The sequence below is a fragment of the Aythya ferina genome (assembly GCF_964211825.1).
Source record: "Aythya ferina genome assembly, chromosome: 1".
Classification (NCBI taxonomy): Eukaryota; Metazoa; Chordata; class Aves; order Anseriformes; family Anatidae; genus Aythya; species Aythya ferina.
The window spans coordinates 131,583,715-131,611,691 of NC_140296.1; the positions used below are offsets into that span (position 1 = coordinate 131,583,715).

General features: G+C 45.2%; 1 protein-coding gene across 1 annotated transcript; it reads left to right on the forward strand.

Moving 5' to 3' along the window:
• Positions 1-4,801: 4,801 nt before the first annotated feature.
• On the forward strand, positions 4,802-27,526 carry SSPN (sarcospan). Its single transcript, XM_084539270.1, has 3 exons — positions 4,802-5,235; positions 19,215-19,301; positions 24,570-27,526. Exons 1-3 carry the CDS (start codon positions 4,924-4,926, stop codon positions 24,930-24,932), a joined length of 762 nt encoding a protein of 253 aa, XP_084395396.1. The 5' UTR covers positions 4,802-4,923; the 3' UTR covers positions 24,933-27,526.
• Positions 27,527-27,977: the final 451 nt, after the last annotated feature.

A 27,977-nucleotide genomic window follows, 5' to 3' on the forward strand; every position in this document is an offset into this window, starting at 1 on the left:
CATACAGAAACTCGATAAAACATGGCTTCCACCCCAAAGAACCTGCAATAATAGTAGAAGGCAAGACAGAAACAATGAGATCATTATGGACAGTGTAATTACTGGTAAGTTTTCTATGGGAGACCCCTGGAAATGCTTGGGTCACTATTTGGACTCAGGGAGCCCTAGCTGGAGGTGAGGAGCGTCAGGCACAAGGCACCTAAAGGAGCTTCAGCAAAAGAGAAGCCTTAGGAATGTAAGTTGGTTGTAGTATAGTCATTGTGGAGGGTGCAAGATGCAATGTTTTTCATCTGCAAGAAGGTCTGATTTCTTTCATATGCACAGATTTACCTGGTGGTCAGGTGTGATTGCTGGAGGGAGTAAAGTGCATTGTTAAGTACACAGCTGCTGAGTTTAGAGTAACCTCACATAGAACATCTCCTCCTCTACTGCTTTCACATCTGTCACCCCGTCTGGGTAACCTGAAGTGCTTCACACCTTGGTCTTATTCCTAGTAATGCCAAAAGGGCATATGAAGCACACATGGGGAATAATTCAGGTTGGACAGGACCTCTGGAGGTTTTCTGGTCTAACCCAGTACTCACAGCAGAGCCAACAGAGACACAGAAACATGAACTGTCCTCAAAAGAGCGTGCTGAAAACAACTTTCACCTCCAGATGACCCTGAACTTTAAAAATGTTCATGTCAGAAGACAGACTGAATTGCATGTGTCAGACCCATTTCTAATTGGCGTTGTCTTTTCTGTAATTGCACTTTCAAGAGCTAGATATTATTATTACCTGCTGTCAATGTGCATCAGCTTTCGGAAATCACAGCAGCTGACTTTATACCTCTGCTCATAGGAAGAACCTCTTTCATCATTTGTTTTAGACGGGGAGCCCTCTGTTTTCCTGTTACTTAGCAGGAGGAGTCTGGTTGACTCTGGTTGAGCTTTGGGTGCCTGATGGAACACCAGCAAGGCTTGATCCAACTCTGTGGCTCATGGCTGCTCTTGGGATGAAGGGAGCCAAATGCCCTGTGGTTTGCTGGGTGACACGGCGAGCCTGTCCCAGCCCTCATTCCTCCCGATCGCTGCTGCTCTGGGTTTTTGAGCTGCAACACTGCAACTGGCACTCAGTCGGGCTGCTGGTGTCTTGGAGAAATAGCTGCACAAATGTGATTACGTGGGAGTGAGTGCACATATGTGTCTGCACGGGCTGAGCCTTGCCAACCCCCCTTTATTTGCCATGTAAAAATTGCAGCGGAGAAAAATCCAAGGTTTCTGGAGCCCCGTGTAATGCTATGTGCGCTCTCAGGCAGGAGAAGAAATAGGAAAGACTGTGTCATTGCAAAGCTGAGGCCAGATCCTGCCATTTCTGCATCTGACGTCGTGTGTGCTGTTTGACTTCTTGTCATCGTCACCTGGTTTGTGCTGCCTTTTGGCAGAGGAGAGAACAAGAGCAGGCAATGTTTCACAGAGGACAGTGCCTGGCTATGGAAAAGCTGTGCAACATGACTCATTTTGTGTAAAGGACGCTGAAATTACAACTGCGTGCCACATGAGAGATGGTAGCTGGGCTCAAATCAGAAAACATCCTCATCCAGGAAGGGTATTCAAGCATGTGCTTAATTTAAGAACATACTTAATCAGGGCCTCTGGGCATAAAAGGGTAATGATTATTCTTGTGTTGCTGAGAAAATCCAAGTGACATCCGGAAGATGTATTACTCTGGAAAATTTAGTGTTATTTCAGTGTCCTCATTTAATCTTTCAATTTCTAAAAAAGTAATTCTTCTAATTTCTCATTGCTATCCAGTACTGTGAATTCTTTCACAGCTGTTTTACCCTAGATTGTTAATGCCAAGTGGAATCAGCAAATACAATCTGGTTCAGATAATAATTATGGAAGATCAATCCTGCATCCGACACTTTTCTCCGTCCCCATTAAACTTCCCAGCATGTAAGACATGCACGCTTGGCTCTGCAAGGAAGGCCAGCCATGGTAAAAGGACCTTTTTACTCTTTTGTACACACTGTTTAATCATTTCAGAACAACGCCATCCCCATCTCCAATTTTTTTCCATGTGTTTGCTCCCACATTCTTTTCTGTATAACTGTGTATTGCTGCGGAGATAAGTTATGGCATACATAATTTTAAGTATTGCTGTTGTCCAGTTGCAATGTGGTCCAACAGCCTGGCGAACAGCCAGAGCAGCAAGGCAAAGTGTAGCTGAGAGCTGCTTCTGCCCCTCACCGTGAGGCTGGTGCCTCCCTGTGCCTCCAGTCCCACCACCAGCCAGCTCCGGACCCTGCCTAGGAGAGGGTCTCTGGCTCAGCAGGACCACTGCAGATGGTGACTGATGTCTTCAGTTTCCTTGGGAAAACTGAGTGCAGCAAGTGGTGCAGCTGTTACAGACCCAATGGCTGTGAAAAGGTAAACTTTGGGCTGTGTCGACCACGTTTCATGCCCAAACCTTCCTGTTGCTGTACAGAAGACATCTGCTGAAGTGGCCTTGACTTCTTCTGGTTAAGGACTCTGGACACTGGTCACAAAGTTCAGATTTCAAAGGGGCCACAGGAGGCTGGGACCCAAGTGGATTTCCCACCTACATACTGTAGGAGGTATTCAGCCTGCTGCTTGTGGAGCATGGCCTCACTTTTGAGATACTTTTAAGATACCATATAAAAATGTATTTAGGCACCTGTTTTAAGAGAAATTCTTGGACCAGAAGATAAGCAAGGGCTGTTATTGGCTGCAATGCAATGTACTTGTTCATTTTATTGACTTTGGTTTAAATCTGTTCATCTTCCTTGGGCAGTTACTCCTCCTGAAACCAATGTGACTGTCAGCATGAATAAAGCGGGTAGAATTTGGCCCCTCTTAGAAGCAAACAGTCATAAATCTAGCTACTAGGCCAAAGCCAGGTGTTAGAAACAATGCTGAGGTTTTTCTGGAGGGAAAAAAATGGTAAAAAATGGAGAAAAGGACTAGGGAATGGAGGGAAAGAAAGAAAATATATCTAATCCTTATTATTATGGTAGGTGTTAAACTGGGCATCAGTGAAATATTTGTTCTCCTCTTTGCCACTGCTCCACTATCCACCTTGGTGATGTTCTTCAAGCAGCACATCACTCTCACAGCTGTGGTTAAATACATTGTGTGCAGCTTTGAGCCTAGAGACGAGGTGCACAAGGAAGTGCAACCTTTCACAAGGATGTTTAAAAAAGTGGATGATGGTGACAAAATTTCTTGGCTAGAAGCTGTGAAAACACAATATAGTAGCCAGCAAGGTGTTTTGTTTTGTTTTGTTTTACAGGTTTTCTTCACCTCTAGTTTTTTTTTTTTTTTTAACAATATATCTTAATTTTGCTCTGTGGATGTAGCATGAGAATTATGTGCACAGAAAGCACCTGAAATCACTTTGTTTCTAGTTTCCTTTCATACGTTCAGTAGTATAAATAACTGAAGAGGATATTGCTTAACCCATAAAGCAAAGTGACATCATAATTTATTAATACAGAAGACACAGCTCGTTGCTGTTAAACACCATAAAGAGCTGAAAATAGAGCAGTTTCTCAGAAGGCATTGCCAATATGTCAGAGGAAAGACTTCCTTGATGCTCTCTCAGCATGCCGAAGATCCTCTCCACGCACTTCGACATTTTGGTTATTCCTCCCCAAACCACTCTGCAGCCCTCAAAGGCGGCTTTGCTGCCCATTTCCCCAGCTCCGAGTCCTTCCTTCTGGTGCTTTCCTCTTGTTGCTCACTCCCATAACCAAATAATATGCTGCTCCCGTTGGCTTTGTGGGGTGGCAGCAGGAGCCCACGTGTCCCTGTGGTGTCCCAGTGGTGTCCCCATGGCATCTGCCAAGGCGGGAGCCCCGCGTAGGCAGCAAAGGACAGGCTGCATCATGTGCAGCACCCAGATCCTGGCAGGGCAGTACAGCAGGCTGCACACCCTTGGGCCCCAGTCCAGCAAAGCATTTAAGCACCTCCTTACCCCTAAGATTTGGAGTAATTCCTCTGGCGTGAGCTAAGCACAGGCTTCACCGCAGCCTTGTGCTTCCCACGGTCTTCCCTTGAGAGGGCGTCTGGTGTCCCCTCCTGTGCAGAACTGCTCCCGGCTGATCTCTGCACACCCCCATCCTTCTGCCATCCCCATGGGCAACCCCCCAGGGCACCCTGCCAGTATCTGAGGGGCTCTGCCCAGGCTGCACAACAATTTTAGGATATTCCAGGAAAAAACAAACAACAAAAAAAAGCCACTTCTGCATGCTTTCCCCAAGCACTGGTTTGAGCCGTTTGGGCAAAGTGACCATGCGCCCATGATAAGATGTCACTCCCTTATCAATTGCACATCAGCAATCTTCTGGTAGGGATAGCCCGCAGCCCGGGAGGCCCGTTTGGCAGATGTTTGGCATCACTGCTCCCTGGCCACCTGGCTGCACAAGGTGCCTAGCTCTGCCACTACGACCTGAGGGAGGAGCAGGACTTCCTCCTGGCACCCCAGGGATTTTCACAGGATAACGACTGGAATTTTCACTCCTTGTTAATTACGCAGGTTGCATGTGCTTGGTCAAACCCCCCTGCCAGCACCTATGTCTCCTGCCCTGGCCTTGCCACAGCTCCCTGCCCACCCAGTCCCTGTGGGGACAGGAGCCAGTTCGTGCTCACACCGCTGCGGCCCAGTGCTTGCCGGTCCCTGTGCAGTGCCAGCATGTTGGCAGTTGGCTACCCCCCTTGAATCCCCCTCTTCTCTGGGCTATATGTGGCATTTCCAAGCCCTGACAGCCTGCTCTGAATGTTTTCCATATTTGTTCAGCCTCCTCCTCGGTTCAAATACCGGGAACTACTCAGGCAGCACAAAGCGAGGCTTTGGGGGGCAGAAAAACCCTCGCACACCCATCGGTGCACGCACACGCACACACACGTGAGAAACAGCATGGGGAAGGAGAAGAAAGCCCAGCACAACGCGTCCCTTAACAGCCAGAGCCAGACACCCGAAGGGGAGAAAAGCACCGGCTCGAGCAAGATGCAGGAGCCAGCAATGAAGAAGAAGAAGAAGAAAAGCAAGGGGGATCCCAAAGCTGGCCAGGAGGAGGAATCCCACACGTGTTGTGGCTGCCGTTTCCCACTGCTGTTTGCTTTGTTGCAGCTGGTATTCGGCGTCTCTGTAACAGTGCTGGGCTTCCTTATGGCAGGCATCAGCTCTTCTCTGCTAGTCAGAGACACTCCATATTGGGCTGGGATAATTGTAAGCATAAAGTCTGTTTCTACATAAAGTGCCTTTGCCAGCATTAATGCAAGCTGCATGACGCTACACTTTAGACTAACCAACTGCATGCACAACACCATTCGAGTTATGCTAACTAAGAATGTTACTGGGATTAAACATCTGAATATGCTTTCCCAAGGAAACTGCTCCTGCAAAATAACAAAATCTTTCATATTCTTCCCTGAAATACAGCAACAGATCTTAAATAAAACTCATGCTTGCTGGTCACTAGATGTATGTATGAGCTTTTGCTTCGCAGTGGGTTCATGCCTCGTGATGCTGAAAGAAATGCTGATTACTTATGCTGCCTCCCCCCTTTCCCCATATGAACCATAATAGTCAGGTTTGAGAAGCGGGGGCACTCTCAACTTTTAGCTGGGCATGCTGATAGCAGCACAAGAGGAGAAATGGCTGTCCACACAGCTTCCTTGCTGCGCCGCGATTTAACCCCTTTTCCGCCCATGGTTCCCAGCAAAGCCAAGACCGCATGTGACTGTGGGGCTCTGGGGGAGGGGGCAGTGATGTGCACGTGCTGGGGGGGCAAGGCAGGGTCCTGCAGGAAAAGGGGACCCCTGGGGGAGCGCTGCTGGTCAGGATGCCTGTGCTGACATCGGGGTCTGGGTGGCCCCACTTGGCCGTGTGTTCCGGTATGTTAGCAGCCTGGGATGTGCCATGGGTGTAATTCAATAGGCAGATTTTCTCCCCAAAGCAGCAGGCTTCAGGAAAATGGATACAGGAGCATTAGCACTACTTTGGGTGTTGTTAGACTGCAAGAACTTCCAGCAATGATCTGACGACCCAGATTTCTGGGGTTTGCTGTATGGACCCTGCTGGTGGGGGTGAATGTGCCACCTCCACACTAGCAAGCCCTAAGCAGCTGCTGGAGGCAGCAACCTAAAGGAGACCCTCAAGGTGGGCTAGGAGCAGGGCCTGAGCTCCCAAGCAAAGCAGAATATCCTTGCTCATCTCATCCTTCTCGTTTTTCTTGTGACAGAAGAGTTATCAAAGAGTTTAATGGTGTTTCATAGGGTGAGAGCCTGCCCTTGCTCAGGAGGAGGACTTCCTCTTGGGGGTCTTCTCTGTTAACTTATAAGGGAGAAGTACCTGTTATAAAATAGCAGCTTGTGACATTTTCACTCTTCCTGTTTATTTTGAGATCCTGGAAGTCAGATTCTCTTTTTTCCAGGCAGCGCAGCACTTGTAGCATCCCAGGTTAGAAATAGCTTTTGCAGGAGAAAAGTTGTCACAAAAAGACTGGAAAAGGACCAAGCTCAGCTGCAGTAGTGTATGGACAGGGATCTGAAAAAAACCCTTGGCCCTGTGAATGTCACCAGTGTCAAAGTGGTGCTGATCTGAGACATCCACACAGGCCTGATCTCCCTCAGGCTTGCCTGAGACTCAAACAGCATCTCTGTTTTGTAAGGCTGAGCTGTAACCCCTAGCATTTTTAGCAACAACCGCCTGCAGTAGTGACGTCTGGACGACCACACAAGGCAAAGCCCATCGCTTTTAGAGTTCCCACCTGAAAAACAAGTGAAACTTGTTGTGTGCATTCCTGAGCTAGCCCACAGCTCAAAGCAGAACTCAGCCTGGGACCATGCTGACTGGCTCTCACTGCGTCATTCTCTTAATGCTGCAGGGGGCTGTCACTTCCATGGCTGTCGTGAGGACCTGTGTATACTGAGGGATGAGCATGGGGACCCATGGGGGGTGGTTACCATAGGTATGGTTCAAGTTGGATGGCAACTCTCACCATAGGGACCCTGGTGGGATGTTGAGCCACTGGCATGTCTATATCTGGTCTGATTCCTCCCTGGCTCAAAACAGCATGTTGCTTTTGATGCTGATTCTCCTCATGGTGATGGCAGGGACTGTGTGCCAGGGAGACATGGCCAAGAAGGCTTTCTTGCATGCTCAGCCCAAAGTAGAAGGCAAAGAGGGCTCTGACCTTGCCCAGTGATCAGATGCCAGCAGGGGAAAAGGGAAGCCAGGAAGGAGAGGTGGAGGGGGTAGTGAAGACCCAGAGCCTCCCCAACAAGAGATCATGTGGAGAACTGGCCATGTCTGATACACCACAGGAATAATGAAGAGTGCATTTCTAAGGGGCAAAATACAGGGGGCAAGAGGTGATGCTGCATTTATTGTGTTCCTGTGCTGTGATGTCCCTGTGGAGGTACCTAGTGCCCACTGGGCCATGAGGTGGAGATGGCTAGGAGCTGCTGACATGGAGCTTCTGGGTGTGCGGTTCATGGGGTGCTGCAGGTGAGCTGTGATGAGAAATGTGCTGAGTTCTGGCCTCTGGAGAGCTGGGGAGGAATGGCCCACAAAAGAGGGTCCTCAGCTAGGACCTCCTGTGTGTTCATGAATGTTCTATGGTCACCTCCTGGGCTGCTGTGGGAAGCTGCATGGAGTCAAGTAGTCAAGGGATGGACAACCTACCCACATGCAGCTTGTAGAACAAGCATCAGGGCAGAAAGTGACTTCCCAAAACTCCTTTATTCACACAGAAAAGAGCAACAGAACAGAAAGATGTAAAATACCAGAGCATATTTGTTTTAGTAGCATCCCACTCAAGAGCTCTTTTTAAGGGACTCAATTAGTATTCAGAATCAAGAACTTAAAAAATCTATTATCGAGACCTTTTTAGCAACATTAGAGATAATGCGTGAAGCTCATTCCTACTGTTACTCCATTGGAATTACACCAGGGCTGGATATGACCCCATGGCTGTTAATGCAGGATGACAGAAAAATGAAGGAAAATTGCTAATGTGTTAAATAGACCTTGATTGATGGGAGGATTTTTCTTCTTTATTAGTGTCAAAATGGTGACACCATTCCCTGCTGAAAACCAAGCACTATAGTGTCTCAGTATGAATGAAAAGAAACTTATTTAGTTAAGAAAAATACTCCCAAGGAAAACCAAACCATGCAAGGCAGTCTGGATCAAACCAATTCAAAACCTGACTGCTTTGATAGCACAGACCATGACACAGGTGGGTTCACCATCCTATGAAATAAAGCATGTGCTATGCTGACTGGGAGCAGAGGAGACCCATGGCACCAAAAAACATGTCCCCCACGAGGCTCCTGCCTTCAAGTGGAGCGCTTGCTACAGAAGGAAATGACACAGCTAGCTTGCATTGCATCAGAAGCAGTTCACTGTGAAAACCAGTTAAAATGCACAGGTTTCAAATGAATTTCGTCTGAAATCCATGGGGCATTAGTCAGATACCAAAGAAAAGGTTTATGGACAGAAATACAGAGCCTGTGTGATTTACCACTTCTGCTTCGGCTTGAACGGCCTACTACCTAGTAAAAAGTCTGTGCTACATTGTAGGGACAGAAAAAGAAGTGCAATTAATGAGGGTGGCATTCACTTCACCTATTTGTATCCATATGCAGCAGAGGTGTCTAGACCATGGTTTGCATCTTCATGAAACCCCTGTCCTGAGCACCCAAAATTGCAGCCTGGGCTACAATGGCAATATGCTCCTTTCTGCTGTTTTGGAGGTGCTTGGACAAGCAGTTCACAAATCTACCCAGGAGTGCATTTTTTTTTTTTTCTTTTCTGTATCATGCCACAGACTTGCCATGTAGCTCTGGCCAAGTTACTTAACCTTGCTCAGACTTTGTTATTTCCCCTATAAAGAGGGGTTAATAATGGCTATCTGTCACCCTTGCTTTGAGATCCTTGGATGAAAAGTGTTGCAGAAGCAGTATATATTAATGGTGTCCTTTCATTCTTTTTCATTAGCTTGTGGCCTTTTGACATCCAGAAGAAGAAAAGATATGTTTTTCCTTGAAAATCTGCTGTTAGATTATTTCCATTGTGATCAAAAGTAGAGGGTATCTGAAATCTCACAGGCAAGCTCCCTTTCAGCCCTTTTGCAGACTCAGGCAGTTAAGGAAGTTACAGAAATGCTCATCAGAAAAGAATATCCAGGGTGTTTATTATTTCTGTCAGGAAGTAATATTAAATCCATGTATATATGTTTGTACATACATGAAATTTGGATCTTTAGAGACATTGAAAAAACAAAAAACCAAACAACAACAACAACAACAACAAAAAAACCATCACCATCTGCTACCCAAGCAAACCACGGCAAAAAACATGGATCCATCTGTCCCCAGAGAAAAGGTCTCCAGGGTCCCATGGTCCTGGTCAGGGATAGCTTCATGGCTGCTGAGCCCCTCTCTGTTCTCCCACCCTATCGAGAGCAAAGTCCCCCCAGGAGCTACATGCCCACCAGATCCAGAGGGTCCCTGCACGATACCCAAGTGTTATCCATGACTCCTTGCTTTTTGGCCACACCACTGAAGCAGTGACTTCTTGAACCTGATGGAGTGAGGCTGTGTAACAGGACTGGTGGAGGAGTTTGGCTGGCTTTCCTGCTTCAGAGATCTTCCGATGCGTAGTGCAATGCAGGTAGCAAACAGCTGGGACCATCTCCCACTGCTGCGTGTCCCTATCAGATGCTGATAATTGAGATGTTTGTTTAATTGATGTCCTCCTGCATGCAAGTGACTCAGATGTTAGGTCCTGCCACCGCCTCAGCACGTGCTTGTGGGCTGGTAAGCCTCAGTGCCAAAATCAATAGTGCTGCTTGTAACAGCCTTTGCCTCCCTTGTTTTTCAGGGGCTGAATCATGGTGGGTCTGGAAGGGAGGACAAGTGATGTTACAAGGTTTCTGAACTCCATACCCTCATCTCTGCAAAGTCACTCCAGCCTCCCTTGTTCCCAGGGAGGCAGCAGAGCCCCTAAAATTAAGCTGGGTTTTTGAAACTGTAGAAGAGGATATTGTAGGGAGGATAGGTGTTGGGATTTTTTCCTTTCAGTACTTAAAGAGTTCTTATAAAAAGGGTGGAGAGGAACTCTTTACTTGTGTAGATAATGATAGGACAAGGAGGAATGTTTTTAAACTGAAAGAGGGGAGATTTAGAATGGATGTTAGGAAGACAGTTTTTACTCAGAGGGTGGTGAGGCACTGGAACAGGTTGCCCACAGATGGTGTGGATGCCCCATCCCTGGAGGTGTTCAAGACCAGGTTGCATGGGGCCCTGGAAAACCTGATCTAGTGGGCAGCATCCCTGCCCATGGCAGGGGGCTTGGAACTTGATCTTTACGGTCCCTTCCAACCCAAGCCACTCTATGATGATTCTATGATTTTCATCCTGGTACAGCACTGTCGGTGTTTATAACTGTTCAGGAGAAGCTTTGAGAACATTGTTGTGAGATGTATGCTAGTAGGATGGAGCCTTGCATACAGGTGCCTGTGGGGAAAAAAAAAAAAAAAAAAAAAAAAAAAAAAAAAAAAAAAAAAAAAAGTACAGTGTTGTGTTATAAAGTGATATAAAATAGAAACTGAGGTTAAATGTGTCCTGGTGGTTGGTTATACCCACTCTCCTCTGGACTAGGATGGATTTGCTGTAGCTGCAGCTGTTCCTACAATGTAAATTGCTCCCAGCTCAGTGTAACAAAGCAGCTCAAGGGCCACCTTGTCTCTGGCAATTTCTCAGTACAGATGAGTCTCTGTAGACATCTCCACCAAGAGTCTTTCATGTGATATAGCATGGCAAATCTATATGGGTAAACCCCCACCATCCTTCCCTCCCTTTCTCTTTCCACCCATCCCTGCTGCTGGATGTGAGGTATGTCTACGAGGCCCTGCCAAGCACCAGACAGCCATCTTATGCGTGAGGCAGCCATTTTGTCTTCCTAGCAGGCATCAATAATTGGGAAGTATCCCAAGCTAGGGCAGGTGGCAACCAATCCCCTTCCATGTCAATATGGAGGATGAATGACTATTTAAAAGCCCCAGAAATGTGTTCTCTTTCAAAGCCTGAAAGGAAAGAGACACTTTCTTGTTAGGCCTGGCCCCTTGCTGATTTTTTTTTTTTTTGTTGCTTTTGACACCTCTTCCTGCAGCAATTGTGGAGGTGGCTTTCAGTCAGGCTTTACCTCCTATACAGCCTTGCTGGGTTTTTAACTTTCACTTGTTATTAGGGAAACCGATTTCAATTTTTAATAAAAGAGGACACTTAAAAACTGGTGCCATCAAAGCATCTAATGGAAATGACAGTCATGCAGGCATCCATTTTTTATACAAGCAAGCTTCAATTAGCCATGGGCAAACATAAAAAGGTTTGAGGGAGGACTGCCTCCAAGAAGAGCCTCCAAGTTCAGGTATTTAATTGAGCCTTCTTCAAACTGTCTGAAATTCTGGATGGTATTCAATGAGGTATGCTGCAGGAAATACACTCCGGTATACTCCAGTACTTGTCTATAGTCATATATGAGCATAGCACCAGATATATACTCTTCTGATCCCTCTGCCTTTTAAGCTCATTATTTTCTGAGAGTAACCATGCACTGATGTCTGTTTAACAGAAATCCATACTTTTATTTGGAGGAGGTGCGGAGTGGAAAACAGTAGGAAGAAATGTTGAAAGGTCACCTTTCAGAAGGGAGTGGGCAGGGAGGTGCACACCAGAGGTCCATGTGATACCTGGTTAGGTGCTGACCTGATGCACCTACAGCTTCAGGAGAAAGCAGGGAGGAAATCAGAGTTCCTTACTGGATTATGCTTGTGTAAAAAGACTATGTAAGATCTGGAGAGGGAGGTTGTTCAAGCAGGTTTCTTCAGCCTCGGGAACCTTTTGGCTATAAAGAGATGATGGCATTCTGTAGCTTCACAACCATGGACACATTTCAAATGGCAAGTCTCATTCACAAAGGACTGTTAGCTGTGCTATGCTCCTCACATTGCAAATCACTGTTGGCTCTAGGAACTTCTACTTTTTTTGCTTGGTTCCCTCAGGCACTTTATTGCCCAGCAGTGTACTTCTGACTTAACAGCAATAACGAACTGCTGCTGCAGCTCCTGGTTTTGTAAGTGATGGTAGTCTCGTGGTGCTTTGCCATGGGAGTTAAGTCTCACTCTAGGAAAAGTGACCATTGTCAATGCTGTGCAACTGACATAAATGGCAGAAATCATTACAGAAAAATATAGCTTCATTTGATTATGAGTGATTTTCCAGGGTTTTGATTACTTTACAGGCTTTAAAAGAAAGTCACATGTCTGATGCAGTGCATTATTGCAGGGTTTGAAGGAACATGTAGTAAAGACATCACTGTTTTAGTCCGTAGGTGGGTCAGTTATCATGGGGTTTTATGGATGTTAAAAGAAAGATTTCCTAGCTGATGATGGCCTTTGTCTGCAACCACAATATGCATCTTTATCATTCTTGTTAGAGCTATTATTTTGGGTAGACCTGTGCAGTGTCAAGAGTTGGACTTGATGATCCTTAAGGGTCCCTTCCAACTCAGGATATTCTATGATTCTATGATTTCTGGAAGTAATTTATATGCAACTAGACTTTCCTTAAATCTAATGAGAAATCTATGAGAGGAGAAACCACTACGGAGCAGTACCTCTGTGTGGCAGATTGACTTCTTTTGCATGTGGTAGTGAGACCCAGGCTGACCCAAGGCTGATGAAAGCTAGCAGTTAAAGCTGCATGTAGTATTTACTTTTTTTGCAGTTTCCTCAAACCTCATAAAGAAATGAGTATCAGTGTCACTGTCTGCAAAACTCTGTAGGGATGTCTGGTATCAGAGATAATCCCATTTCATAATGACAAAGCCAACAGGAACATTTTCCTTCTTGCATTAAAGTCTGGGTCCAGTGGGACTGTTAAATTTGGTGGATAGCATGGCTTCTCTGAATATTTGGACAGAAGCTAAGCCTTGCCAGATATGACAAGGCTGGTAATCCATCAAGCTAAATATCTCCTCTGAGGGTAAGCCAGAGACTTCAGAGACAGTGAAAAGATGTAATTTCTTTACCCTTATCCTTACAAACAGAAAGATCACAGTGATTTGAAGTCAGCAACTATAAAGTAACTTGTCCATAATGCAAATTTACCCCAAAATCTGTTAATAGCGTATTTTTCCCTGAAGTCGGAAAGTTTACAGTCTTGTTATAAATGAATAACCAGACTATGGTACTGAGGGCATCAGAAATGCCATGTGGTGTTGCACTGCATATACTTGAGAAGTATTGCCCTCTGGTGTGTGTGGTTTTTTGACCCCTAAAGGTTGTTGTAGGAGGTTCTTACTCACTAGCCCCAGTATAAAGAGTAGAGGAGTTATAGTCTGCCCATGTGAATTGCTTGCAGCAGTTGTCTTGTAGCATACTGTAGGCCCAAAGATGCTCCTTTAAACCGTTTTTTTGCCTCCTTCCTTAATTTCTTGGTGGATTTTTTTGACTCTTACACTTCACCAGTTGGATGTGACCAGTTTGCCAAGATGCTCTGGGTAAGAGGCACTTTTCTGGAGAAAGCCACCTAGTCTATAGCAACACTTGGGTTAAAATTGAAGCAAAAATGAGATTTTTTTTTCCCCACAAATATACAAGGAAGAGATACAGGCAGATCAGAGCAATCTGAGGTTTTGAAAGCTGCTGAAGTAAAGCAAACCACATTAGTATGCCAGTGTGTGAAGATAAAGAATGCAAACCACAGCAGAAATTGGTGCCCTACATGTTCATATCTCCCCCCATTATGTATGTTACACAGCTATCTCCATCACCTTCATGTGGTGCCCTTGCATCTCCCGTACACCTTGTGCTTGGTTCTTAAGTGACCAGATGTGAGAGAGATCCAAGGAAGATCGAGTGACAATGTCTACGAGCTTTGCCCAAAGGTCTTTCTTGGGTCCCAGGCTGCCCTGCATTGCCACCTGTGTTTGTTCCTGTCGGAGATGATGAGCCTGTTTTTCTCATTTGTGATCCTTTTAAGAGTTGTAGTAAGCTCGGTGGGAAGGACAGGACTGGCTGGTGCAGGAGGATGCTGGCACCATGCAGATGGTGCAGATGGTGCAGGATGTCAGCCCAAAGTGCTTTGGTGCAGCTGGAGCTATTCAGCATGGTGAGGTAGACGAAAGGAAAGTTGGTGGTGAGGGATTTCAGGTACTACCAGAAATCAGTCTTCTTCCTAACTGCTTGGGTTCTGGTTTTAAGTTGATGAAGATATGTAAAGGCACACTCCTTGCAAGTGCTGAATGGATGTTGCTGTATGGTTGCAGCCTCATTGTCAAATATCTATTTTGCAGCAGAGCCTGAGGCTACAAGCTGTGAGAAATGCTCATTTGTGCTAGCCAGTGCGCACATACAGTTTGTTTGCCAAAGTCCTGTAGATCCAAGGACTGTGCCCTTAGATCCCCACGGGTGCAAGGAATATGCCAGGCAAATCAGCTGGAAGAACCACTTCTAAGTACTTTTGAGATCAGGCCCTGTTCCTGTTGCAAACTACAATAGCTTTAATTAGGTTCTCTTGACAGAGTGCTCTAGCCCTCTTTGGAGTAAGGGAAATTAAATGTCCAGAAAATGTTTATGCCTGTTTTGATTGTGGTTTTGAAATAATTAATTCTTAAGACTTTTTAGCCCTGAGATACTCTTGCCTAATGGGAAGAAAGTCTGCTACTTCCCAATAAAAAGAAATAGCACTGGAGCTTTTCTAGAGCAAAAACTTTTAATTTTTTTTAGCCAGTCCTAGTAAAGAGCCATTTTCACTGGATTGTAAACTGGGGGATTTCACAAGGTATTCCTTAACCAAAATTAAATCTGTACCCTTCCTACATGCATCTGTATCACATTTAAGTCTTTTTCTAGACAGTACTCTTCTATATTTAAATACTTTCCTTGGATAACCTTCCATGTCACTACCTATTCAGCAAAGGGTGTGTTAGTCCATCTGGAAAATTCTGAAATAAGATCTCAATATAAACTCGAGCTGAAATTTACTCAGCATAAAAATGCATATTTCTAGGTTTACAGATAACAGTTACAAGAGCTGATCTAATTAACTGCTATTCTGTAGCTCTTATAGAATCTATTCTATTTGTATAACAAATGCATATCGATTGGTGGCAAGCAAGTGCTAAAGCAAGTTCAATTGCATTTAATGATGTTGTATGCTCAGTCAATAAGGCATAGGAAGTGTCTGCTTCAAGCTGGGATATTGCAATGGCTATTGAAGCACTGGGATGCAGGATTACCTCATGCTACTTCCCAATCAGCATCAACTGCATCCGTTGCCTGCTGTCAGGCAACTGTGTTAGTCACTTAGGGGGTACTGACAAATATTTACCAAAGGATTTGTATGGTTATTCTATTATACTTCACAGGTGTAATTCAAAACTGTTCTATTACTAATGTATAAAATAGAAGCAGAAAGCTGTTTTCTGTATAGATATTCCACGCTTTGGTATTGCTCAGTGAGAGAATTTACCTTTAAAGAACAGAAATGTAAAACATGTGGTGGTCATAATCCTCAGCAACATTGCTTTTTACCATCATTCACAAAAATGCATGCTTCTGGTTAAAAAAAAAAAAAAAAAAGTATATAGTTATAAAAGAAATACTTAAGCCTTCCGAAATATCCTAGCCAAGCCTTTCTGGAATCCCCACCCAGTGTAATCTTCTATAAATACCTCCATATAAAAACACCTCTCCAAATATCTCAGTATATTATTTAAATCCCAGAGGAATTTCAGAAAGTGTATGCAGGAATGGAAGTCTCTTTAAATGACAGCCTTTTGTATGGGAAGCTTTCTGAAGCGGGAGGCCTGATCCTGACATGCTGAAAGGCAGCGGGGTGTTTGCAGGGGTTGTACGAGGCCCTGTTTCAATCACACTTGATCAGTAGGGGAAAAAATAAATCCAGGCTGGTAAGTGGCAGCTCTGCAGCTCGTGCTTGACCCTGTCCTCAGCAGCACCTTCTGGTAATGGGTGCAGCTCCACTGCTTCCCGTGGGCCGGGATGGATACCCAAAGGGAAAGACTGCAGGGACTCAGTCCAACAATGCTGCTGGAGTCAGCCGGAGGTGAATCTGGTACTGGGTTCATGCAAGTGTAAATGCCCACCAGTGTAGCTGAAGCAAAGCAGATGTGATTTATTGCTCGTCACGAGATCCTTTTAGCAGCAGGTACCAGCAATACTTAAGCCTAGCTTTAAGCAGCCCCTTTGGTTTGACATGAATCTGGGCATGTAGTGTTAAGCGGGTGTATATATGCATTTTCTAGTGCCTGCTGCAAGTTGTTTCCTACTGCAAGTGGGGAAGTTTATTAGATATTACTAGAGGTGTGATCTCCTTAAGGTTTAAGTTTTATGGGCATGTTAATTGAATTAAAAGATTAATATACAGTGCAAGGGACCAAGGACATAGGTGATTAATCCTGAGAAATAAAACATGTTTGAGTCACACAGAAGCACTATAGGGGGGAAAAATATCAGCACTGAAGGACCTTTGACAAGAAAGGTTGTTTTTTCTCTGACAACCCTGTCAGCTACTGCTGTCAACAATAAAAAGAAGAAAACAAATAAATTGGAGGCCGTGTATAAGTCATAGGACCAGAATATAAATACACATGACATGGAGAGGAGTAAATAATACTGACGCTTTCTTTGGAAATGTTCTCAGGCAATACTTCCTATTCATGTCTTACTGAAATGACATGAAATAAAACTTTATGGTAAAAAGTATTATTAATCACACAGGTTCTTGAGGGACGTGACTACCTGTGTATTCAAAGGCACTCTTCCTTTACTGGGCTACTGGCTAATACCCTACACCGACAATGAAGGTATAAAGAAAACTTTGGTATTTTATTCATCAGATCATAAAAGAAGCGTGCTCAGACATTGCTGTCTGAAAGGACTTTTATGCATTTTTCACTACAGGTCAAGTAGTCCCCTGAAGAGCCGGAAATCTCCACATGAGCAGCACTGCCATGTTGTGCAGAAAGCAGGTGGGGAAGGGACCATGAAAGATCCCAGACTTATGGTCCCATCCCTGAGCAAAGGCAATATGTGCTTTTGTCTGATTTTGCCTGGAGAAGGCAAGTGACATTGTTCTGGGAAGGCAGAAAAACCCAAATTAATGACAAGACTTCAAAACCCTCATAGTAATATGAAGCAGAAAAATAGATTCTTGAGAATTTAATAGTTATTATTTATAATCAAGCTGCTACTAGTAAAGAGGATGAGGCTTGCTCCTGGCCGTATGTGAAGACAAGCCTTAGCAGCTTGAAAGCATGCTGCCTGATCTCTGCTAAGGTCCTCACTACAGCTGAGCCCCCTGGGATCCCACCATATCACACCTGAACGTGTGACACGAAGTGACATTTAAGACCATGCACATGTCATCAGCTCACCTGTTTTTCCAAGGCAGCCCATCTGTGCACTGTTTCCTCCAAGCATAGCTCCAACCTACAACTCCCTCTTGCCCTGCAATTACAGGCAGGATGCCCTGATCCAGCTCCAGCAGCCCAGTGGTGGCACCTGGGGATGCCCTCTGGCACCCACGTGGGTCCTCCTGTCCAGGCACGGGGGAAGCTGCCAAAAAAAGATACAGGCTGTTTGCAGAGCTGTGGTTCTGGCCCATCTCTTAAAATGCCAAGTGTGTGCAGGCATGGGGATCAAGTTGCCACTGGTTGGGTTTCTCCCACCAAAGAACACAGATAGCACAGGTGAACTTGGGGGTTGAACATCCTAAATATTTCTGCTTTCCCAAAGACAAGGATGTGCATAAACCCAGCAAAATACCATGAGAAACTCATTGGAAGGTTAAAGGAATAAGTGATCAGATGTACACTGCTGCCAGGTGCCAACCAGCAGAGAAGAAATTTCATAAATCAGTGTTAAATACTCATTCACAAATTCTAGGCAAGTTGATTTCAACCTTGGTTTTATAAGGTAAAAGTTAAAGGAAGTCTGTTCATGGAAATGAGTCAGTCAGCTGGGAAACACCCCAAGACCTGCAGTGAATGAAAGACCCAGTGAAGGTCATGAGTTGGGCTCCTCAACACTTGACCAAGGAGAGGATAAGGTCCATGTGGGACTGCTTGATTCAGTGATGCCCAAATTGTGTTTTGCAGACAGTGGTGAGCTGTGGGGTGCAGGGCTGCTGCCTGCTGTCCATTGAAACAAGGGACACAGGGAACAGGGCAGGCAGGTGTAGTCTGGATCTGCCAGGTCCTGCATCCTCCTGTGATTTGCTTACTGGTCCTCCAAAAAGTGTGGGAGAAGAAGGCTCTTGGTTGGAGTTCTCAGCACTATGGGGGCCTGGAAAGCACTGCTTAAAAAAAGGAAATTCCATTTATTGGGCTGGCTTATGCATTCCTCAGAGCAGGAGCTTCCCTCTTTCTGTGGCTGGAAAATGCCTACCAGTGAGTATGCCTCTTCAAATAAATCTCAATCTTCAGAATTAATAACAAAGACAGCTAAATTAATACTAAAGTGCATGAATACTTTTCCATTACTGTTAACCATCAGCAATTACTGCCACAGGGCTAAAATGCAGTCTCAGATTGCAGGGGAGATGTCCTCTTTGGTATGGTGTCCACTCTGGGAAAGGTTGAAAGCCTCTGCTATAAACTGTGCTGCTTCTTATCCTGAGGTAGCTATGATTACTGATTTACAACCACATATCCCACAATGGTGACATAAAAACCCAGACAGCATCCAGCGGTATGCAGGAAGGTGATCTTGGGGCTTACAAGCCCAGCTTCATAAGCCTTCTGCTCCTTTTTGACAGTTACATGGACAAAAGTTCAGTATGCATCCTGAAAGGGTCTTGCCAAGCTGAAACTTTGTAGGTCTGATTCACAAAGCCCCTCAGGGTAGGTTCTTTGTGCCTTGGTGTCTGTGAAGTGGAGGTTAACGCTCTTTCCTCACAATCCATACATATGAGGCTCTTACACCTATAGCTGTAGCCCCTATGCAAAGTATTTGACTTACATGCTGCTCCTTGAGTTACAGACATGCTAAGACAGAAAGGTGTTTTGGCTTGAAAGATGTTATTTTTGTTGTTGTTGTACTTTAAAACAAACAAACAAACAACAACAAAACAAGAACAACAACACTGACACATTTTAAATCTTTTCCCTTGCAGGTCTGCGTGGTTTCCTTAGTGGGGTTTGTTATGCTTTGTATCTCATACCAACCTGATGAGAAGACATGTGTGCAGTTCACAGTAAAGGTACATTGACTTTTTGTTATTTATTTTTCTTCTTGTGTCATTAAATACAATCAAGAAAGTTGATGCTGGGGATATTTTTAAGGCCACATGAAAAGTAGTGAAAATGCACCTGAAATGCAAGAATGGTTTTCTGGTATTTTCCAAGCAGCTAAGGAAGAATTTGTAGTGTATAAACGGGAAACTGCAACGAATATTTGAAAATTGAACAAGACACTTTTTATTATTTGCCATATTTTAAGAATATTAAGGAGAGACTGATTAACAAAGCTGGAACAATTTGCAAATTTTCAGTGAAAGATAGGGGTTACTGATTAAGTAGGGACGATCAGAGAGAACCAGGTAAGAATTAATGTGAGATAGAACAGGTCCACTTTAATTAAGTGTTAAATTTTAATGTGGTCTTAGAAGCATCTCCGCATCATCCCAGCAGTTTTGCTCCTCACCATGAAATAAGAAAGTGATTGGGCAGAGGTTCATTAAAAAGCGTGTCTGGAAATCTCTGCCTACCCACCTTTCTGGTCAGGGAGAGGGCTTTGTCTGACATAGTGCCTTCTGCCAGGGTCGGGCATTGAAAACATGGGAAAGCATTAGCACACCTTGGGAACAAGTGTTCTTCCATGAACGAAATTCCCATCTGAGCATTGCAAAAGAAGCACAGAAGCTGTGCACCTTGTCCTGCCTCAGACCCCAAAATCATGCTTCAGTGACAGCAATAAGTGACTAGAAAATGAATGCTGAGGGTGCTTGTTCCAGAGGGGAAATTTCTAACACCATTTATCTGGACTGGTTTTCCTTATTATTGTAATTTTGATGGCTCTTAATATTTTTCAGACACATAATAACCAGGAAAAATACCAACACAAACAACACAAAATAACAGTGATTATTAACTGAGGAAGGTAGAAGGAAATCAAATGCAAGGAACGGATTTTCAAAACCTGGCATTCGTCCTCCCTTAGAAATTAGGCCCTGGAGTGTCTTTTGTGCCTTTCTAAAGCTTGTCCTGTGCTTACAGAAAGAAAGGAGGAAGGAGAACAATTATTTCCATGCTTTGATTGCCTTCAGGTTCTTGTCCCCTCACCTTCACACATGGCAGTAAGCACAGCAGCTGCCTGGGGAGCTGCAGAGAGGGGCGGGAGCTACCATGACAGGCTTTATGCTGCTTGCCCAGCAGCATTGCACTGAACTTCACTCCTCCCATGCAGGAAGGGAGGCATCTATCCCTGGTGGTGGGCCAGTGAGTTGGGCTGGGTGGCTCAAGTCTCTTCCACTCCTAGCAGCAGCACCAACATGGGCAGTGAGGAGCGTGGGACATTTCTCCCCCAAGAAAATAAATACTCTTGAAGTGCTCCCCGAGTCATGTAAAATGGGTTATTCTCATCAGTTTTGCCAGAAATGGAGCTGAAGTCTCCCTCAGAAGATTTCTGGTGCAGTCAAAAGCTGGTGGGCTGTTGCCCACTCAGAGGATCCTCCCCCACAAAATCCACCTTCACACTGTTTACTATTGCACCACGCCACAGGACTGGGTCAGTCCGAGGCTCTTCACCCCTCCTGTTCCACATCCCCACTAAGAGCCAGCATCCCCCTGTGACTCCCCTCCCCACTGCCCCTTCAAACAAACTGCTTCTGGCTATGGGGCACGTACCTGTTTTAAACAATGTAGGAGCTTAAAGCCTCTTCCTGGGCTTTGATCACACAGGACCCATCTAAACCTCCAATATCATGTCTCAGATCTGCAGCTGCCAGTTGAAGGCTATTCTCTGAACAAAAGGAAAGTGATATTATCTATTTAGCAACAAAGCTGAGTATGCAAAATTATGATCATGAGCCAAAGACAAGCTCCTGAAGTTAGTTCTTGTTCCACAGGGGCTCTCCGCTTTGTCCAGCACTGAGGCTGGGTCCAGCCCTATCTGCCCCAATTCTCCTCCTCAAGACTTGCTGCCTAGTCCAGGCCCTGCCCTCACTTTGGTGGCTGGTGCCCACTGGGGCTCCACACAGCTGCTGAGCATCCTCCTAGAAGACAATTTTAGTTGGTTTCTCCTGGAGTGGAGGAAGCACCCCAATATGCCTTATGTAGCCCAAGGTTCATTTTGGGTGGAGGACCACACACGTACAGCTCTGGGAGGTTTTAGGCCACCCCCAGGGTGACCCTATTAAGACTGTGAGGGACTCCCTATGGTGGGAAACTGGAGGAGAGCCACACAGTCGTTCCTCTCTCTTGCCAGCTGCTTCTTTCATTTCACACTTGCATGAGCCCTGGAGCCTGTCAACAAAAGGAGGCACAAGAACTGCTTTCAGCAGAAGCCCCTGTCTGAGACTACTGCAGGTATCTGCAGCACCCCATGTGTCAGCAGGAAGGGAGGACAACCACCACTGGGAGGGTGGCTTCCACCATGCTGGTGGTGGGTGGGGGTGATATGTGGTGGACCACCACCATTTTCAGGGGCATGCCAGTGAGCTTCAGGGTAGCTTTCTGCCCCTGCCCCTCCTCTGCTTCCATGGGAAACATGTCCTGATCACAGCATGTCCCCTGGCAGTGTGACACCCTCTACTCCTGCCCACCCATCCCCGGCAGCCCACGCCATGACACACACGGTGGTTCCTCTTTCCTGCTCAAGGTGGCTCAAGACTGGGCCAGCACAGCCTTCAAAAGGGGTTCTCCAGACCCACGTCAGCAAACCCTGCTGGTTTCAGCCCTGATAAGTGTGAAAAGCCTTTATTATGAAACACTAGATGCATATTAGATGCTTTATTTTCTTTTCAGCATTGACCAAAACTATCACTGCTAAATACTGCTGAAAGTTTCTTCCTCATATGAGGAAGCTGAGGGAGGATGAGCTGCCATGCTCTGACCTCATTGTACACTGCTTCTCCCTTCTTCCTTTTTCTCCTTCTACTTAAACAGCAGTCACCGTGCCTATTTCTATGAGGCCACTATAGTTTTCCAGTGGCATGTTCTAGTTCCTGGGCAGAGCTCACTGTGCAGTCATATTTGCAACATTGAAGTTGCCTCCAGGTCTGGCATGTGATTTATCTGCTGATGGGATCCCAGTGCTCTTTGTCTTGTGCTCTCTCATAGGCAGTACTTGCATTTGCCTCACCTTTGATATTGGGAACTGTGTTCATTTTTGGAATCTTGTAAAGTTATTCCTCTGCAAATACCTTGAGAGAATAATGCACTTTTTGGAAATTGCCCTACATCCCCACGCATCTCTGTTCACCTCTGAGGACTGCCAGAAGAGCTGCCCATGTATTCTGTGTGTTTCAGCGGGACTCTGAGATTTCCTCCCCCTTCGGTACATAACAGGCACGTTCTTGCTCACTGTACCTGGAGGGTACATAAGGTTGTGGATTTCATGCTAGTTTGTGCTCACTTTGGATAGAAGTTCACAGTGAAATGAAATACATGCCAGGGGAGAAGCAGGCACACCACGTAGTCTCAGCTTAACATCTCATTTATTAGGGAGACCTGATTCTGTCCTCCACTGGGCTGAATCCGGGGTTGTCCAGCCAGTCCCCCAGGGACACCTGCCTCACAGAACAACTTTTGTCCCTCAGAGAAGGAAAATGTTCATCATTGTTTGTCCATTTTCCATTTTGCCCACCTTTTAAAGCAATACCATAAGCCTGTGAAAAATCACAGCTTCGTTTGGAGGTCTCCATCAGTCAGCTGTGCTCCCCTTTCTATGTGCTTTATACTCAGAGGTGTCCCCATTTCTCAGCTTCACCTTTCCCATGCACTGTTACCTTGAAAGCTGCAGGGGTAAAAGATTTGCATTTAAGAAGAGCCACCCTCATTTTGAAGCTGCCTTGGGTTTAAGACTGCAGGGGAAGTCATTAAATTTAATAGTAGCCAGGTCTTGGAATGAAGATCTAGCTGTAGGAATTCTGTTAGTTGGCGAGGAAAATCTATTTACAGCTTGAAGACTAGCAATAAGACTAAATATTTCAAACTGAAAACTGAATAGGAAGATTGATTTGCACTGTAGATTTAAGACAAATACGTCAGGAGTGTGAATTTTATCAAGATATACATACTTGGAGTTTCAAGGTCATAAAAATGCTTTATATTGATAGTCTGCTTGTGGTATTGAGGTTAAGAGATAGGGAGAGAAGCCACTGTTTAAAATAACAGATTCCCAGCCATGCCATGTGTCTGACAGATAAGACACCAAGAAAAATAAATGTTTTTACAGTGCTGAACAGAACCAAAAATGGTATTTTGGCTAAACACAGCATATGATTTTAATATAAATTCACACATTTTGTGTGAACAGAGTATCAATTGCCAGCTCCAACCATTGATGGGGAGGGAAATCCATATGCTCTGGTATCCAAAGGTCTCAGGTGCAACCCTGAGCAACAATGGCTCCAGAAGACTGCAAGTTTCCATGTGCTTGTGGGGATGGGCTCTGAATAGATGCCCTCCATGAAAGCTACCCCTACTTTAAAGCTGCCACTGCTGTAAGGAGAAGGGGGAGGTGACAAAGCCGTGTCCTTCTCATGCAGTACTGGGGTGGCACTGGGAAGTCAGAGGCACGTGATGCTCCTTCATACCTTTGAAAGGCTTCTTCCTCATGTTCATGGGGTAGATTTTCCAAGGGGATTTAGCATGGCATGTGCTTCCTCATGGAAATGTGCCAGGACCAGGAAGCGGGCAGGCTGGCTGCTGTTGCAGGGCCACGAGCAGGAGATCAGACATCTCACTGACTGATTTGCAAGTGTAAATCAGATTTGTTCGGGCATGCAAACCAAGAGCCAGGAATACCATGTGAGCCAAGTCTCAGAAACATCTACTTCTCAGCACAGCCTGGGATAATATGTCAGCACAAGCCTCAGTCTCCTTACCTCTACTTCAAGACAGCTACATTAATTTACCTCAACTGATGACTGTAATGATGATTGTAATGACTGATGACAGCCAACTCATGGACGACAGCAGGGGAAGATGCTCCCTTCCTCTCTATAAAGCTGGAAGTCTTCATGGTGCTCTTATAAAGTCTCAAAATTGCAAGGCAATGCTCATATAAAATAGGCAAGACAAAAATACTAGCTCTTGAAATGATCTGCTGAACTTTGCATCACCAGGGATTTATATCTGCCTTGCAATTTTTGAAGACCACAATATCCAGACAGCACATTGAATTCATGCATTTCCTGTGAAAAACATGTTCATGTATTCATTCTGTGTTCCTCATTCTTTGTGTAGATAGAAAATGAGTGTTTTATTTTTCCTTCTTTTTTTTTTTTCTTTTTTCTTTCTTTCAGCTGATGTATTTTCTGCTGAGTGCCGTGGGTCTGGTTGTCTGTGTTCTGGCAGTGGCTTTTTCTGCCCACCATTATCTACAGATCACAAGATTTACCTGTGATACCATCCTTGAGTCCTGCCAATGCAAACTGGACACGACAGACCCCCTCAGTAGGACCTTTGTCTACCAGGATGCAGACTGCAGCAGTGTCACCAGCATGCTCAACCTGTACTTGCTTCTGCAGATGGTTCTCAATCTGATCGGAGCCCTGGTGTGTCTGTCGGCATGCTTTGTGATGTGGAAACACAGATACCAGGTCTTTTATGTGGGCGTTCGATTCTACCCTTTAACTGCTACTGAAGGCCAGCAACAGAAAGTATAGGGTTTGGGCTAGCAGGGGGCTGTAGCCAGAGAATGGAAAATGTCAGCATACTGCCACCATAGACGCTGCACATGGGTGAGTGTTTGTAAGGTTTTTGACAAGGAAACACATTCACACAGGTTAAATGAATATATTTTTCATTCATTTTATGAGCAATTTGTATGGCTACTCCTACAAAAGGTCCCTAGTGAGACTATCTAGAGGTCACCCAAAATCCTAAAATGCAGCTCTACTAGCACTCATGGAAGAGACTCTTTAGTAGCCATAGACAACATGAAAGCTTAAAAAAATCATTGGGAACTCAACTGCAGGGCTACAGACATTTAGACATCAGGTCCATTTCCCTTGCTTGTAGAGATCTATTTCTGCCTTCAGAGGAGCTGTACTGACTCCTACCAGATGAAGATCTGGTCCAAACTGCTTTATTATAATTATGCCAATCATGCTTAGGGAATATATTGTCTCTTGGATGCAGTAGGTATAATCCACACTAACCTGATGGGGATTTACCATATGGAAAGGTAATAAGGGAGGTCAAGACCTCTTCAAATGCAGGCTGAGATCAGCAGCATATGTGAATATGCTGATGACTACCATGTAAAGTACATGTTTCAGAGCAACTGGTGATGTTGGTTACCTAACCCAATTACTAAAAAACACCGTTTTCTGTGGGTTGACTGATGGTGATGGGGTAGGCGCTGCTTCAGACCCCTCATTTCTGATGAATGAATGCTCAGCGCTTTGTGAGAAAAGATCGATTTAAGAAACCTCGAGCTGATCTCCTGAAATGGAGGCCCCTAAATCACCAGTCATGTTGAAAACCCTGTTGACACTGCTATAATTGCATGCTCCCAAACCCGGCATCTGGCCAGTTCCACCAATTATGCTCACAGCACAAAAGGCCAAGTGCGTTTTTGGTGTAACTCTTCTGAAGACAATCAGCCTCACACACCAGCTGTGGATTTGGGCCAACAGCCCTGAGAGATATATCCCTGCAACAATCAATGTTTTTAAAATGGGGTGGAGGGAGGGAATCAAGAAGAGACTTCCAGTCTCCCAAAGACATCATTTGTGATAATGAGGGCAAGAGAATGAGGATTTCTTAAAAAGCAGCATAAAATAACAAAACTGTATTCAAACAGCACTCTGAAAGTGTGGCTCTGAAAGTGCTTTACACTTAATTAGCCTTATACCAGGATGGGTATGCTGGCTTGTCCCTTGGTCAGTCATCTCCACCTGCACAGCATGGGCTCCCCGGAGGCAGGAACAGCCCTGAGTTGGCAGCACTTCTCCCCACCAGCTGTATCAGCACAAGTGCAGGGCAGCCAGTGCTCACACCCTGCCATGAGTACAGATTTCCCAGTCCTTGCCAGGACCAGGGTGTCTCTGAGGTGGGGTGGAGCAATCACAGGCCAGACAAACTATGCCACAATCATTATAAGCAAGGAGGAAGCAAGCAGATTTTTTACAAGGCTTCAAACAAGCAAAAACTTTCTGTTTCTTCTGGAAGAAAAAAAAAGGCACCAGTGAGTCAAAAAACTAGTCTGTCAAAAAGCTAGTTGTGTAAGCAGCTCTAATCCCACCCAAGAAGTGCCTTCCATGCAGTGATCACACATCATGCCAAGGCTAGACTGGCATGCCTCCAGGGTCAGAAGACCAGTGTGGTTCAGTCTCCTGTGATCCACCTAGAGCAAAGCAACGTTGTTAAGTGCTCATATTTTTGTCATGAAGACAGCTTCTAGCGCAGATGTACCAACAGTCACCAAAATGCTCTCTGCTGAGCTGCAGAATGACGACTTTTCAAAAATGCAAGTTTTGAGACCAGCTCCCTAATTTTTTTTTATTTATTTTTTTAATAAAAACAAGTGACACTAGCAAGCATAGCTGCAGGGGTACATTTGTGAGGACTCCAGTCTGCTTGCCCATGTCACCACCTATACTAAGTCCTAAACTGGATTCTCAGGTATGCTTGGGGCCAGCTGAGACAGCAGTGGAGTGCACAGTGGCCCATCAAGGTGGGACCTGGCATTGCAGTGGTGGGAACCAGCCCATCACCCCTGACTTTGGTGGAGCGTGCTGCAACCAGTGCTGGTGGACCTATGCCATGGCCCAACTCCCATATGAGGTGGATACATAGGAGTTTGGGGGGCTTACTCTTGCCCTCGCCACCAGGCTCTCTGCCTTGATGGCTATGAAGCCAGAGAAGGGCTCTGCTGGCAGAGCAGGGCACATTTCCTACTGTGCCCCTTCCGAAATCTCCTGTTGTTCAGAAAATAACTGGGTACCTGCCTGGGATATCTTTTGGGGAAGCCCTGGTGGATTTTTGGATGCTCTCTGGGGGACTGGTGGGGAGGGATATGGGTGACAGGGAAGGGAAAAGGGATATTGATAAGACAGCCCACCCTGCTTAGGAAGCAATGTTTTAATAGCAGTGCACCCTCCGCTTTGAGCCACCACCACTGAATTTGGCTCATTCATCAGTGCATTGCAGCTTAACCTTTTGCTCTGGAAGAAAGCAATATTCATTGTATATTCTATCGGTGTTCGAATGCTTTATGAATAAATTTGGGGCATTTTGGTCTAGCAAAGAATAATTTCTGTATTTCCTCTTTATATATCTTAAGAGCATAAAATCAAAACAGAAAGGAGAGACCAGGAAATGCATACAGTAGCTCTTGGAACTGTGTTTCTCCTGGGTATGGTTTTACAACAGGTATTTTGCTCAGATCAAGAATTTTGGAAAGCACTAATTAGAGGATTAGCACCTACCACAGCACATTCAGGCAGCTCCCAGCCTTTTCCTGTCAGGGAAATTCATACGGAGCAAGCCAGGAGACATGCTGGGACTTGCAGGCACAGAGAGGACAGGGGTGTTGAAGAAAAGAACATTTTAAATATATATATATTTCTCCTGGAAATGTATTCATGTATTCTCTATGTGAATCACACAGAATGGGGCAGGAGCAGATGGTTCTGGACACACAGAAATTGTGAGGGCCCCTGTGTAATTTGCTCTCAAAACCCAGGTGTGATTCTCATTTGCAC

Bases quoted from the DNA above. Each gene is read 5' to 3' on its own strand.
- SSPN (XM_084539270.1), top strand. From the start codon at position 4,924: ATGGGGAAGGAGAAGAAAGCCCAGCACAACGCGTCCCTTAACAGCCAG. The intron at 5,236-19,214 runs GTAAGCATAAAG...TTTCCCTTGCAG, and splicing joins CATATTGGGCTGGGATAATT to GTCTGCGTGGTTTCCTTAGT. The intron at 19,302-24,569 runs GTACATTGACTT...TCTTTCTTTCAG, and splicing joins GTGTGCAGTTCACAGTAAAG to CTGATGTATTTTCTGCTGAG.